This window comes from Equus asinus, chromosome 9 (assembly GCF_041296235.1).
Source record: "Equus asinus isolate D_3611 breed Donkey chromosome 9, EquAss-T2T_v2, whole genome shotgun sequence".
Taxonomy (NCBI): Eukaryota; Metazoa; Chordata; class Mammalia; order Perissodactyla; family Equidae; genus Equus; species Equus asinus.
This window is the reverse complement of record NC_091798.1, coordinates 28,820,218-28,833,451: the sequence shown is the minus strand read 5'-3', so window position 1 is coordinate 28,833,451 and position 13,234 is coordinate 28,820,218. Positions and strand designations below refer to the sequence as shown.

The following is a 13,234-nucleotide window of genomic DNA, read 5'->3' as shown; positions in this document are numbered from 1 at the left end:
CTTCTACTAAGGAGTCAGTTACTGCGGACATGATGATAACTCAACTCCCTTCAATTTCAGTGCATTGCAATTAACTAAGGAATCCAATTTTCACAAAAACCTGACTGTTATCAGTGACGGTACCAGCTTGGTCGGGGCACCAACCTACTCTGCAATCTAATATCATGCAGCCTCACAAAACATCATCTCTTTTTTATGGTGCTCATAAAAATGCATACTTTGAAGGAAAGGAACCACCTCCTGTCATATTTATTTATTGTCTTCCCAGTATGAAAAAAATAGCCTATGAAAAATATTGGTGAGCTTCCTAGAGGGATCCATTTCTTATTTATTGATGGCTTACAGGAAGAAATAATTTGGATCAAATGACCTTCTTTTGTCTTTCTAGATTTGAACTAAAACTAGAGTTAAATTCAAGGTATTACACACACACACACACATTTTCTCTTTCTCTTCATACCTGTCCTTGGTCACTCCCTATGTAGCCTTAGCCAAGAATGGACTCTTGAATATTTGAAAGGACCAGAGGATGGCAGAGCTGAGCCATTTATTTTGGCTGCTCTTGAAACAAAGGAGATACTTTGTAAATTAATAGGTGACAAGTTATTGTTATTATTATCTGTCTGCTTAATTGATATCTCCTAAATTTGGCTCCTGGGAATAACTGCAGTTTTGGAGGTGGGTGAATTCACCAGCTCCTCTGTGCCAGTATCCGCTTCTCCCTCCATGCATAAATACTGGTCTATACACGTAAAGGGTTTGAAAACCAGTAAACTACTCATTATGCTTAACTCAGTTTTCCCCTTCCCATAGCACTTGGCATGTGTGCCTCAAGGCATTATACCTCTGTGCTCAGATTGAAGAGGAAATTAAGAAAGTGTTGTCCTGTTTGTTGGAGATACCTAAAAAAAATTTGGTCTAAATACTCTGGTTTGAGTTTCTATAAGGATGAAATCCATGTAATTTATTGCTAAATCCTTATATATTATACATTAATGATGATCTCTTCTCCTTGAGCACGCTCCCTTTCTGGTTCGTAATAGTATTTTTCACTGTATAATGATCGATGTCCCTTCCCTACCACAGTTCACCTTTGATAAAGTGGAGCGAAAGGAAAAGCGAATCTGCAAGTTTTCCAAAGCAGAAAAGCAAGAAGAGCTGTGTGGGTCCCTGTAGGCGTGCGGATATATGTACACGTCCACTGGAGGGTTCAGAAATCAAAGTGACTTTCAACTTTTCTCTGTGTAAACTTCCTATAAGCTGGTTCAAGAACAGTGAGCTGGGAGGGAGTTCACAGAGCCCCTGTGCCACTCTCCCATTGTGTATGTAGAGAAACTGAAGCTTAGTCCTTTACCGCAGGTCACCCTGTGTATTAGTGCAGGACTAAAATTCAGATTCTCATTTTCATGGCTACAATGCATCCTCTCACATTATTTTCCACGAGGGATACCAAGTTTGGAATAGGCTGAGAGAAGATTTCAGTGACATTCTCCCTCTGTGTCTCAAGGAGATGATTCTATTGTCTGTTGGATACTGTCAACCACACCTGGCAGCTCCCAGTGGGCCCACAAGTTGAATATGGTGGCAGAAGTTCAAGGACCCAGCAGAGTTTGGGCACATGGCCCAGTGATTTCTCTGTCTCGGAGAGATTCCAGATGCCTCACACAAGGAACCCAGTTTGAAGTCTGCAGATTTTGCTGTTGGAGTGCAGGCAGAATCTCCTAGAACAATCGGTACCGTCTTTAGTCCCTGATAGAGGCCTCGCGACTTTGTTGGCTGACTCACGCAGACTTCAGACATTCTGAATTTAGTCCAGTAATGAGTGAAGCAGAGAGAAGGGCTTCTTTAATTTTTTTAATTAAAAAATAATTTTCCCCCTAAGTAAAGTGAATAAAGTGCTAGTGAAAGGGGCTAATAGCCTCTCCAAAGACTCATGCACCACTTTAGAATTGAGGGTTTTTCCTCCCTTAAATAAAGTGAATACAGTGCTAATGAAAGGTGCTGATAGCGGTTCAAAGATTGATAGTCTAGTCTTGAATGGGTAGTAGTTGCTCAAGTCCCTCTATTTAACTTTTCCTCCTTTAGAGACATGTTTGTGGTGGGTAAAGCATGGGATTAGACGAGAGACTCCTACCCACTTGGCTCCCATCCCTCAATGCTTCTTAGAGTAAAGGATTCCAGGTTCCAACCCCCATCGTCCAAGTTTAGACTACAGTTCGGCTTTCTGGTCTACAGAGGCCAAGAGAAGGGAAGGAAATGACTCATTGACCTTGGAACCTGGCTGTAAACAGCTTTATCATTCAAGCCTAGAAGGCAAATCCTTTTTTGGCTGCATAGTGCATTTTCTTTAAGTCCCTCTGGTTCCTTGTCATGGCCTGCTTTTTTGGGCCTCTATGAGCATGAGCTATTGTGCCCCAGGGGATGGGAGAAACTTCCCTAGGGGCAGGTGCTTCAGGGAGGAGTTAGGCTCCCAGCGTCTCCCCTCTGTACTGCCCTGAGTTGGGGATACTCCAAAGATACAAGTGCAACCCCAAGCTGCAGTACAAACTGGTTGTCACCTGTGTCTCACCATCTACCTACTTCTTTGATCCAAAGCCTAGATGCTAAAGTGCAAAGAAAGAAATTGACCCCCGGTATTCTGGTCATGGGCCTGAGCAGGAAGAATGCCACAAACGATGGTGCCATCATTTCAGGCGTAGTAGGGTTGGCAGAGTGGGCAGAGGCTTCGGGAGACAGCTGCCGTCTAATTCCGCCACCATGGCCCACCTTGCAGACCTCCCACCTGTAAACACCCGGGTCCTCCAGCAGGATCCCCCACCCCTCACAATTCATTTCCTAGTCTCTTTCCTTTGTCCTGGAGTGCCCTAGCTATCCTACGATAGTCCTGGCACTTCAGAGCTAGAAGGAAAGAGAAATATTTGTCTAACTTTCCTACATGTTAAAGCTAAACAAAGCACCAAAAAGAAAACAAAAAAAGACTTACAAAAATATAATGGGGTCATCCCCCAAGCTTCCCACATTATCTGTGGTATATGAAATGTCAAAATATAATGAACAGACTTTCTAAACATTACTGTCTCTCCCCACCCGTATTTATCTAAGCTGCAGCAGCCTCAGCACTGCCTCTTCACCTCTTAAAACTTCGTGCTGTAGAACTACTATATAATAAATCTATTTCATCCCACGGACCCCACCTTCACAAACACACACCCGCTTGCAATTCTAAAGAGACTCTCCAGAAAAATAGACATTTGGAAAAAGTACATCTGTTATACTCAGTCTATCTGCATATTATTTCTTGAGATTATTACTTTTTTTTAACTATAAAAAAGATTGCATATTGGCAATATAATGAGAAACCCATGGCAGCCATTTCTGGGTGGTGGTGGAGGATAAGTGGGGTGGATGTTGGAACACAGAAGCGAGAGGGCTCAGAGAGGGGCAGCTGTGGTCCTTAGCCTTGAGACGTGAGGATTGAGGTGGGATTATCTTGATTCTCAATCCTCGGGCCTCGGAAATGTCCCATCTCTTCAGTCACTCCCTTGTCTTCTGTCCACCTTTCCCCAGTTCCACTCCCCATGCTCAGGCCGCACAACCCTCTTGAAGCAGAGGCAGAATGGCTTTTTGGCATGTGTCCACCTGGGCCAGTTTGAAGATAGGCATGACATTTGACGGGAGGTGATGTGGGACACACACCAGAGCAAGCTTATTTGTGACTGTTTCCACTCTGGGAAAAATTGTCCATCACTTCTGTGACTTTAAAAATTTAAGCAGTTACTAGGCTGATAGGTTAAGAAACACATCTTTTGTTCTTGTGGTTTTGCATTAATAGTAAGCATGAATATATATCATATATTACATTGCTTTCCTTCTGCTCTGGGGCAGACCGTACTCTCCTTCCAAACAGGAAAACTGCACAGCCCATGGACTCAGACTTCTGAAAGCTGTTATTCCCCTAATCCCACCCCCACCCTCAACCCTCCCCTTCCTCCCGGGCCGTCAGTTTCTATATTAGAAAAGCCCCTCCCTCCCCCTCCCACCAGCCCACCCGAGGTTAAATAGATAGTGCCACATCCTAAGATTCATGCATCACTGCACTTCGCTATTGCACATGTTGCAGAGAAAGAGAGAATTGTGTATGCGTCCCCTCCCTCTCTTCCCCCTTCTTCCTTGGGCTCTCAGACTCCTGTGCTGTTCTCACTCTGCCCTCTCCCAGCCTCCCCCGATCCCAGACCCGTCACTGGTTGTGGACATCCTCCCTGCGAACAATTTTGTAGATGATCCAGTAGAACATGTTGAAGATGAGGAAGGCCATGGGGAAGCCGATGCGGGATAGTTTGTCGATCTTCTTGGCCCTCTGGATGAAGAGTTTTCGCATCTCCTCTGGGGACTTTGATGGTACAGGAGCGGGGTTGGTGGTGTTGTTGTTGTTGGCACCCTTGACTGAGATGCCATCCTTGGCCTGCAGACAGGCCGGGCCCATCGCATAGGCAGAGAAGTTGAAGCGGCCTTCTCCGGCCTCATCCTCCTGGAATAGATTCAACATGGGGCTCTACTTAAAATAAGACAGGGACTGGGCACCCTCCCTGCAAGGCACTCCCCTGGGGGCCAGGCCATGCCCATCTCGTTCTCCCTGCCTCCCAGACTGCACCATGCCAGGGTTCCGAAGGCTTTTTGGCTGGCTGGGGAGTTATGCCTTATAGAGGGGCGCCACTCGCCTGCTAAAACAGATGCAAACCAGGGGATAGCATGTGGCATAGAGTCTGGAGACCTGTGTTCAAATCTCGGCTCTGTCACTTGCTGGCTGTGAGACCTTAGGCAAGTCACTTCCTTCTGTCAGTTTCGGGTTTTTTTAATTTCATTTTTTCCTATAGGTCGGGGTAAGATTCACCCCACTGCCTCAGAAGTTTCTTTTGACCACCAGAGATTGGAGATGAGCAGATACTCTGAATGCTGTTTAGTTAGAAATCCAGGGGACAATTTGGAGAGATCCCCTGCTTTGCCTCTGTTGCTTCCTTGTCCTCTTCCCCCACCCCATTCCCCATTTAATGTCTTCTGTGCGTGGGTTGGGGGGAGGGGAAAACGGTCCAGGAGGGAGCAAGAGCTGTGGGCCTCACCTCCGTTTTGCAACCTAGGGAAGCTGCAGCTTCTTCCCACTTCCATGTTCCCATAGCCCTGGCAGCTGGGATCTCAGACAAACCTCTGGATTTTTATCAAGCTGTCATACAATGTCCTTCATCATTTGGCTCCAACTTACCTTTACAGATTTTTTCCCCTTCCCTCACCAGAAGCTTTGCACACCTGGCAGTTTTGTTGTACTTTCTCAGTCATCCCTTGTGCATTCCTATCTCCCTGCCGTATGCTCACTACCAAAATGCCTGCTCCCCTCATCCTTCTAATTTCTCCTTTTCCCGGCTCAAGGTGATCCTGCCCTGATCTGAATCATGGAGACACTATTGTCTGCTCTCATCCCGTCTGGCTTTGTTACTTTCCGTGGGGGCTCTGAGGTGGCGCCGAGTGGGCGGAGCTGCTGACTCAGTGTGTGGCTCTGGGGAAGTCTGATCATTGCCCTCTTAGAGAGTGAGAGCTTTTGGAGCAGGAGCCCCATCTTCTGCTCGTTCCTGTGCAGGGCAGGGCCAGAACAGAGAACAAGAAACACAATATAGGAGCCACTTTCCTCTCCAGCCTACTCTTGGCACTCTAGATTGGGCCACCATTTGGTCTTGTGACGACTTCCAGCCTAGTCTCTCTGCTGGCTGTAGTCCGTCCCCCACTCATCTCCCATCCCATCAGATCTTAGTGATCATCTTTTGTTTAGAACTTTTTAGTAGGCTGCCGCTGACTCCAAGATAATTAAAATCCTTACATGGTAAACAAGCCTTAGATGATCTGGACCCTGTCTGCCTCTCCCGTCTCATCTTGCGCCATTCTCTATCTGGCATTCTATGTTCTAGTCATCCTGAAATATTTCCACATATTCCTAAGTGCCACATTCCTTCTCTTCAACTTTGGGTCTCTGTGCCAGTTGTTCTCTCTGCCTGGGACACACTCCTAAATCCACCCCTGCTGCCAACTCCTTCTTTTCACTGAACTGATTCTCACTCAGGAGCCTTCCCTGAGCCCAACGGTAGGCTAGGCGGCCCTGCTGTGCGCACCATAGCTCCCTGCACGTCTCCCTGTTTTATTTAAGCTCTTATCACATCATATTCTTGTTTAATGTCTGTCTCTCCTGTTAGGCTGTAAGTTCCATGAAGGCAGAGGCAAAGTCTGCCGTGTTCATTGCACCCTCAACGCTGAACACACAAACATAGGTCCTGGACCTGAGCTCAAAACTCAGTAAGCATTTGTTGAATAAATATTTACTTGTGTATCTTCATCAGTCCCAGCTTCCCTTTTTTTTTGGTTTATTTTGACGGGGTTATATTCCTATCACCAGGAGGATTTGAGACATATGATAAATGCTCAAGAAATCTTTGGGAGATGATTGAATCTGGTCCAACACCTTCATTGCAGAAGTGGGGGAAAGAGGATGTGCTACAGAGCCTGGCAAATAAATGCTCAATAAATATTTGTCTAAGAGTACGGCACCAGTGGAGCGTTTGTGCCAGGGCCAAGGAGAGGAGTTGGGAGAAACTGGCCAGATTCCTGGATCCCGTGCCTGGAAGGGGGCTGGTTCTGACTCTGTTGCTTAGCAATATAAATCTACCCTTGCCACAGGGTGGGGTGCTTGAAAATGTTTTTCATTTGGCTCTGGTTATGCAGAGGGAAGCATCAAATTAACTTTCTACATAACTTTGGGTGAATTACTCTCTGCCTTCCTCATCTGTTAAATATGGGAGCGGGAGGGATGAAAGTGTGTCCTAGAAGCCTCATCTGTTTAGATGATTACCTATTTCATGTTGTAGCCAGCAAGAAGGAAATTCCCTAGAAATGACCGGACAAAGGCTTGCTATTCCTATCCTGCCCAGCAGGTGGCAGGAAACAAACGCCGGACTACATCTAGAGCTGCTTTGGGATGGAAATCTGGTAGTGTTCTCTAGAACCCAGGGAGGTTGGTAGTGTGCCTACTGAGTTGGGCTCACAGAGATTTCCTAATAATCTGACTAATGAGGCCGGCCAGGGAATTCGAGGACAGATGGTTTCTGCCCAACAAATGAGGTAACATGGGAGGATGGTGGGAGTTGGGGAGCCTGGCCAAGCTCACAGGTTTGGAGAAACTCAGCCACGTAGCTGGTTCCTCTTCACTCACCATCTGGGGCTTAAAATTCCCTCTCCAAACTTCCTGCTAAAGGCAGATTCCTGCAGCCCAAGCTTGTATGACGCTGTGTACAAGTCACAACCAGAGGGGCTTACTCCAGATCTATGGTGAGCCCAATTCTGTGTCCTTGTAGCTTCTGACGTTTGGGCCAAGTCCAGAGCCATTAGGAACAACATCACACTAATTCAGATGTACACAAGGGGCCTGGCAGGAGAAATGTGAGTGATGAGGTGAGCTGGGGCTGAAAAAATTCTCCCGTTATAAGGGACTGTGTCGAATTGGAGAACGCATTCTTTACTTAAGGCAGCTCCAGTACACGAATACCACATGGGATGTGAATCCAGTGGGACCAGATGCTGTGATATTTTGAGTGAAGCTGGAAATGTGATTTTTAAATGCTGGCACCTTATTCCAGATTTTTAAGACACTGCTCAAAAAATTAAAGATATTTGCATGTCAACTTTGACCTTCTGGCTACTAGTTTTTCACCTCTGCCTTGGGCTAAATCTTAGTTCTTATTTAAGATCTAATAAATGCAGGACTATTTTTAACTGCTGCAGGGTGGAAACATTGGTGAACAGATAAGCAACTGATGGTGTATGGTCAATGTTTTGAGAAAAGCCGTATGTCCTCAAGCACCTCCCCTGCCTTTGCCATCAGTGCCTCTGTGATCTTGGTGGCCTGCTCCTCCTCCCCGCCATCATTTGCACCGGAGGAGTGGACAGGATGCTCTCTAGAGCTCTTCTGGCCCTAACACGCTGTGAGAGAGTGAGGAGGGAACTGAGCAAGAGAATCTGATCAAATCTGGGTAGAGGCTTTAGTCACACTTTACCTGACCAGAGAGAAAGCTTTTGTTTTCCTCTAGTATGTAAAATGGGTAGGGATTTGGTGAGGGTGGAGGCAGCCTATAGGCCCACAGACTACACATCTGGAGGGGGCTCCAGTCACATTTTCGTCTATGCAAATAGCGCCCCCTGGAGTTGAGTGGTGCACAATTTGGCGACCCGGTGCTAGTCAAATATTTTGGACATAATGTTCCCAAATAAGTATCTCTTTGACAAATGTATTAACCTCCTTCTAGCAGAGGGAAATGCAAAAGCTGCTAACTCATGGGAAAAAAAGGAAAAGTAAAAAATAAATCCCAGAGAGAGTCGTGTTTGGTAAGTTCCTTGCTTAGCTTACTTTAAAAGCCAGAGGCTAGGTATGCAATGGACAGTAATGGAAGGACTAAAACGACGGGTCTTTTAAGAAGTCCTGTCTGGTTTGCTGCATCCAAGACACTTTCCTCTTCCAGTGCAGATGTAGAAGGATGATTACATCTTAACTCCCATGGACATCTTCTGTCTTGGAATGTCTGCCTTCTGCCTACAGTAAACTGCTGGAAGTTAATTGAAGCAGACCGCTTATGTTTAAGAAAGATACTGGTGGAAATCTTTGCCTATGTAATCACTTTGTGTGGCAGGAACAAAACTTAAAGCTACTTTGGCATCTGATTTAATCCTCACTAGAGTCCCCCATTATGCCCTTTTAGTCCACGTTACAGATGGAGAAACTGGGCCCAGAAAGAGTCTAGCTTGAAGTCACGTACCAAACAGTGCTAAAGAGGCAGAGTCCTTTCACAAAGCACGTCGTAGCTGGGCAGAAAGCTAATCTAAACAGGTCAATCTAAAGCTCGATGGGGCTTGGTGTGTGGCAGGTGTGTGGTGTGGCTCGACAGGTGTTAGTATATGAGTTCTTAGTTGCCCTCATCTGTCACTGGAAAAACTCCTGGGTAAGCTCCCTACCTGGAAGGCCTCCTCCTTGTTCATTAGCTTGTTTATCATTTTGTCCATTGTTCGACAAATGCCTATTGCATGTTCACTATATGTCAGGTGTTGTATTAGGCACCAGGCATAGAGCACTGAGTAAAAATAGAGTCTCTGCCCTTCTGGAGCTTATAATTCAGTGGAACAGATGAGCATAAAACAATCACATCACTGAATGTGTAATTATAAATCAAGATAAATGTTTAGAAGGAGAGAAATAGCATTCAATTAGAACATGGCCTTTGCCAACATGCATAGCATCTTAGCGCAAATTAGACAAATGGCACCCCCTTCTCCAAGCATATGAATTGGAATCCCTTCCTCTGGCTGATGTAGTCTACACCAAGGCAGACTTAGAGAACAGTGCCTCCTTGGCTAGGGGCCCTTATAGGATACAACCTTCATGGCCATACCCGACAGCCTTGCATAAGAGTTTCAATACAGGACCTATACCTTGGCTAGGGTATCAGGAAAGGATGCCTCAGGGAATGCTTGGTTAATACTAAGCAAAGTGCACTGGAAGAGCAATCCAGGAGGAGCCAACAAGATATCTAAATCTTGTGTGTGTATTTGAGGAACTAGGAGAAAAGCTAGAGTGGTTGGTGCTCAGAGATCAAAGGAGAAGTGGTGTGAAGATGAGGCTGGAGAGAAAAGCATGTTCTTCGATCTCCAGGAGAAAGGTCTCCTGGGAAAGTAGTTATGGACCAGGGTGGGAGCCAGTTTACTCTCACAGGCTACTTACTCCTCAGTGGCATTTGCTGGTTGGAACACAAGCTCTGAGTTAAGAAGCTTGGTGTCTTGGGGACGATCTTGCTTGATGCTCCTTTCTTGGAGGTAGGAAACAAAGGCCTGGAACCTGGACATTCTATTCAAAGATCTCACCTTTTGTGGTGCAATTCTCTTCAGGGGCCAAGCTCACTGAAATAATGCAGGCTTGCAGAAAACACCAATAAAAATCTCTCAGTCTGCCATGCTTTGGGTTTATAGCTGGTTATTATCTTGGCTGCATCAGCGTTTGCTCCATCAGTTCTGTCTTCAGGTGTCACCTGATAATTTCTGTAGTGTTATTAAGGTCGGAAGACTGACTGCCCATAGACCTAATCAGGGCATTATTTACAGGAGAGGAAGTTAGGCCTTCTAGGACTTTAATCTCTATTTTGTGCCTGCCTTACCCACTGAAAAGGATGGTGTAGTGAAACAAGTATCACAAGACAAGGCTGCCTGGAACTCTTCCACTTACCACCAGCTGCCCCTCCTTAGGCAGTGACCCAAAGGCCTACCTTGTGATGTCTTCGCTTCCTCCGGAATCGGAGCAGATCTTTGTGCTGCCGAGACACAAAGTTGACAGCGGCATACTCCAGCAGGGCTGAGAACACGAAGAGCAGGCACACGGCCATCCAAATGTCAATGGCTTTCACATAGGACACCTGGAGTGGGGATGCGGGAAGAACACAGGGAGGTGAGGGCAGAGGACAATGAAGTATTGAGTATGGTGGGATGTTGTCTGCTCCTCAGTAACTCCCCCTGTCACCCATTGCTGCCCCCTCCTCAGCTGGGGTATTAGGGTGGAGGGTGCAGAGGAAAACAGAAGAGAAATGTGTCAAGGAGACTGGACAGAATATTGGGGAAAATAGAATATGGTACCTAAAAGAGTACTAATGAGAGAAGGATGATGTTTCTAGCATTATCATACAGTGGAACAGAGTGTGTGTTTAGACTAAGGCAATAGGAACAGAATGTTGTACCTAATGTTAGAAGTAAATGGAAGATGTTAGTGAAAATGGCAGAGTAAGATCTTCAAAAGCTTTCCTTCATAAAAGCAATGAGAACACCAGCAAAAATGGTCAAACTCAACTTTTTCAGAGCTCTGTTAATTAACCAAAGGCTAATAGCGATAAATGTGAGCATTTATTTAAGAAAAGCAGCTGAATCTCAGTGAGAACAGCAAGCTTCATGGCATTTAAAAAAAACCAGCTTTATTGAGATATAATTCATCTACTACACAATTCACACATTTAAAGTGTACAATTCAGTGTTTTTATACATTCATACATGTGGGCAACCAACATCCTGGGCAATTTTAGAGCATTTTCATCACCTCAAAAAGAAACTGTACCTTTTAGCCATCATTCCCCTATTTCCCTACACCAGTTCTAAGCAACCAGTAATCTATTTTCTGTCTCTATAGGTGTCCGTGCTCTAGGCATTTCATCTGATGGAATCATACAATATGTGGCCTTTTATGACTGACTTCTTTCATTTAGCATAATGTTTTCAAGATTAATCCATATTGTAGCATCGATCAATATTTCACTCTTTTTATGGCCAGATAATATCATACTGTATGGATATACCACATTTTATTGATCCCTTTGTCTGTTGATGGACATTTGGGTTGTTTATACCTTTTTGCTATTATGAATAATGTTGCTATGAACATTTGTGCACCAGTTTTTTTGTGGACGTGTGTTTTCATTTCTCTTGGGATTTTGTGGTGTTTTAACTTGCCCTGTTCCCATCTTCCCATCCCCAGCTCCACGCTAGCCTTGAAAACCAACAGCCTGCAAGCACAGTGAAAACCAGTATCCTGGCAATCACTGAATGGGGCAGAACAGATCGGGAGCTCCTTTAGTGCCTCATTCCCAGAGAGTTATTTGACCATCCTTGTGGTTCACTGAAAGACCCTACTCACAAGGCTGTCTTTATTTGACCTGACTTGGAGCTGGCCCAGTGTGAACAGTCTTTTCCCTGGGGGCATTTGTTGAACACCATGTAGCAATTGTTCAACATCATGTCAGCTTGAGGCAGTAGGTAACAGCTGAGGCAAACAATAGGTTGATCAAAAAGCTTAAAAGGAAAAGCTAGGGAATGAGATGCTCACAGGGGGTTTTAGAAAGCTCTGACATATTCCTGGGAATCTATGTGCATGCTTAGGCCTCTGAATGCTCAGTGAAGACCTGAGAAGGCCCTTAGCTCTCAATTCTAGCCAACCTTGATGCACTGAGCAAGCAGGAAGTGAAGGCAAAGGCAAAGTTGTAAACTGCCTGGCCGAGTATTGAAGATGTGTTCTAATACACACACAGAGCCCCTAGGCAAAGGCTGAGAGATTTATAGGTTCCAGGCATTTAAGGAAATCTCTGTCCAATTTTCAGCTAACCACAAGCTAACTGAGCAAAGTCCTTGGTGGCTCCACACAGTGAAGGATACAGACATTTTAGCATTACTCAGAAAAGTTACTAAACAAATAAACAAGACAGCAACAACAACAAATCCTGAGGAGGGAGCAGAATCTGATTTCCAGAGATGCCACATTATATTATGTAAAATGTGCAATTTTCAACAAAAAATTATAAGATATGCAAAGAAACAAGTAAGTATGGCCCTGCAATGGACTGAGTGTTTGTGTCTCCCCCCAATTCATATGTTGAGATCCTAATCCCAGTGTGATAATATGTGGAGGTGGGGCCTTTGGAAAGTGATTAGATCATGAGAGTGGAGCCCTCATGAATGGGATTAGTGCCCTTATAAGAAGAGGGCAGAGAGCTAGCTGGCTCTCTTTCCACCATGTGAGCATACAGTACTAAGATAACAGTTTTGCAACTGGAAGAGGGTCCTCACCAGGATCTGACTCTGTTGGTACCCTGAACTTAGACTTCCAGCCTCCAGTACTGTGAAAAATAAATTTTGGTTATTTATAAGCCACCCAGTCTATGATACTTTGTTAAAGCTGCCTGAATTGACTAAGACAGGCTCATATATAGGACAAAAAAAGCTGTCAGAAGAAGTTTCCCCTGAGGACGCCCAGATCTTGGACTTAATAGATAAAGACTCTAAATCAATTATTTTAAATATACTCAAAGAACTAAAGGAAACCATATCCAACAACTAAAGAAAAATATGGAACAAAGTCTTACCAAGTAGAGCATAAGACAGAAATTGTAAAAAAGAACCAACTAGAAATTCTGGAGTTGAGAAGTAAAATAACTGAACTAAAAATTTCACTAGAGAGGAGCAATAGCATATTTGAGCAGACAGAAGAAAGAATCAGTGAACTTGAGGTTATTCTGTCTGAGGAACAGAATAAAGAAAAATGAACAGAGCCTGAGAGACCTGTGGGGAACCATCAAGTGCACTAACATGTTTAATGGGTGTCCCTGAAGGAGAGGTGAGA

General features: G+C 44.9%; 1 protein-coding gene across 2 annotated transcripts in view; it reads right to left on the bottom strand.

Annotated features, from left to right (window-relative positions):
* Positions 1-4,075: 4,075 nt before the first annotated feature.
* Positions 4,076-13,234, bottom strand: part of GLRA1 (glycine receptor alpha 1) — a 74,061-nt gene continuing 64,902 nt past the window's right edge. The window contains exons 8-9 of one of the 2 annotated variants that reach the window (XM_014846942.3): positions 10,344-10,490; positions 4,076-4,528 (exon numbers count right to left, since the gene is read on the bottom strand). In XM_014846942.3, the coding sequence (XP_014702428.1) occupies positions 4,238-4,528; positions 10,344-10,490 (438 nt within the window). In that variant the 3' untranslated portion in view covers positions 4,076-4,237. Of the gene's footprint in view, positions 4,553-10,343; positions 10,491-13,234 lie in introns of both variants that reach the window. The other variant, XM_014846941.3, reaches the window with a different exon arrangement.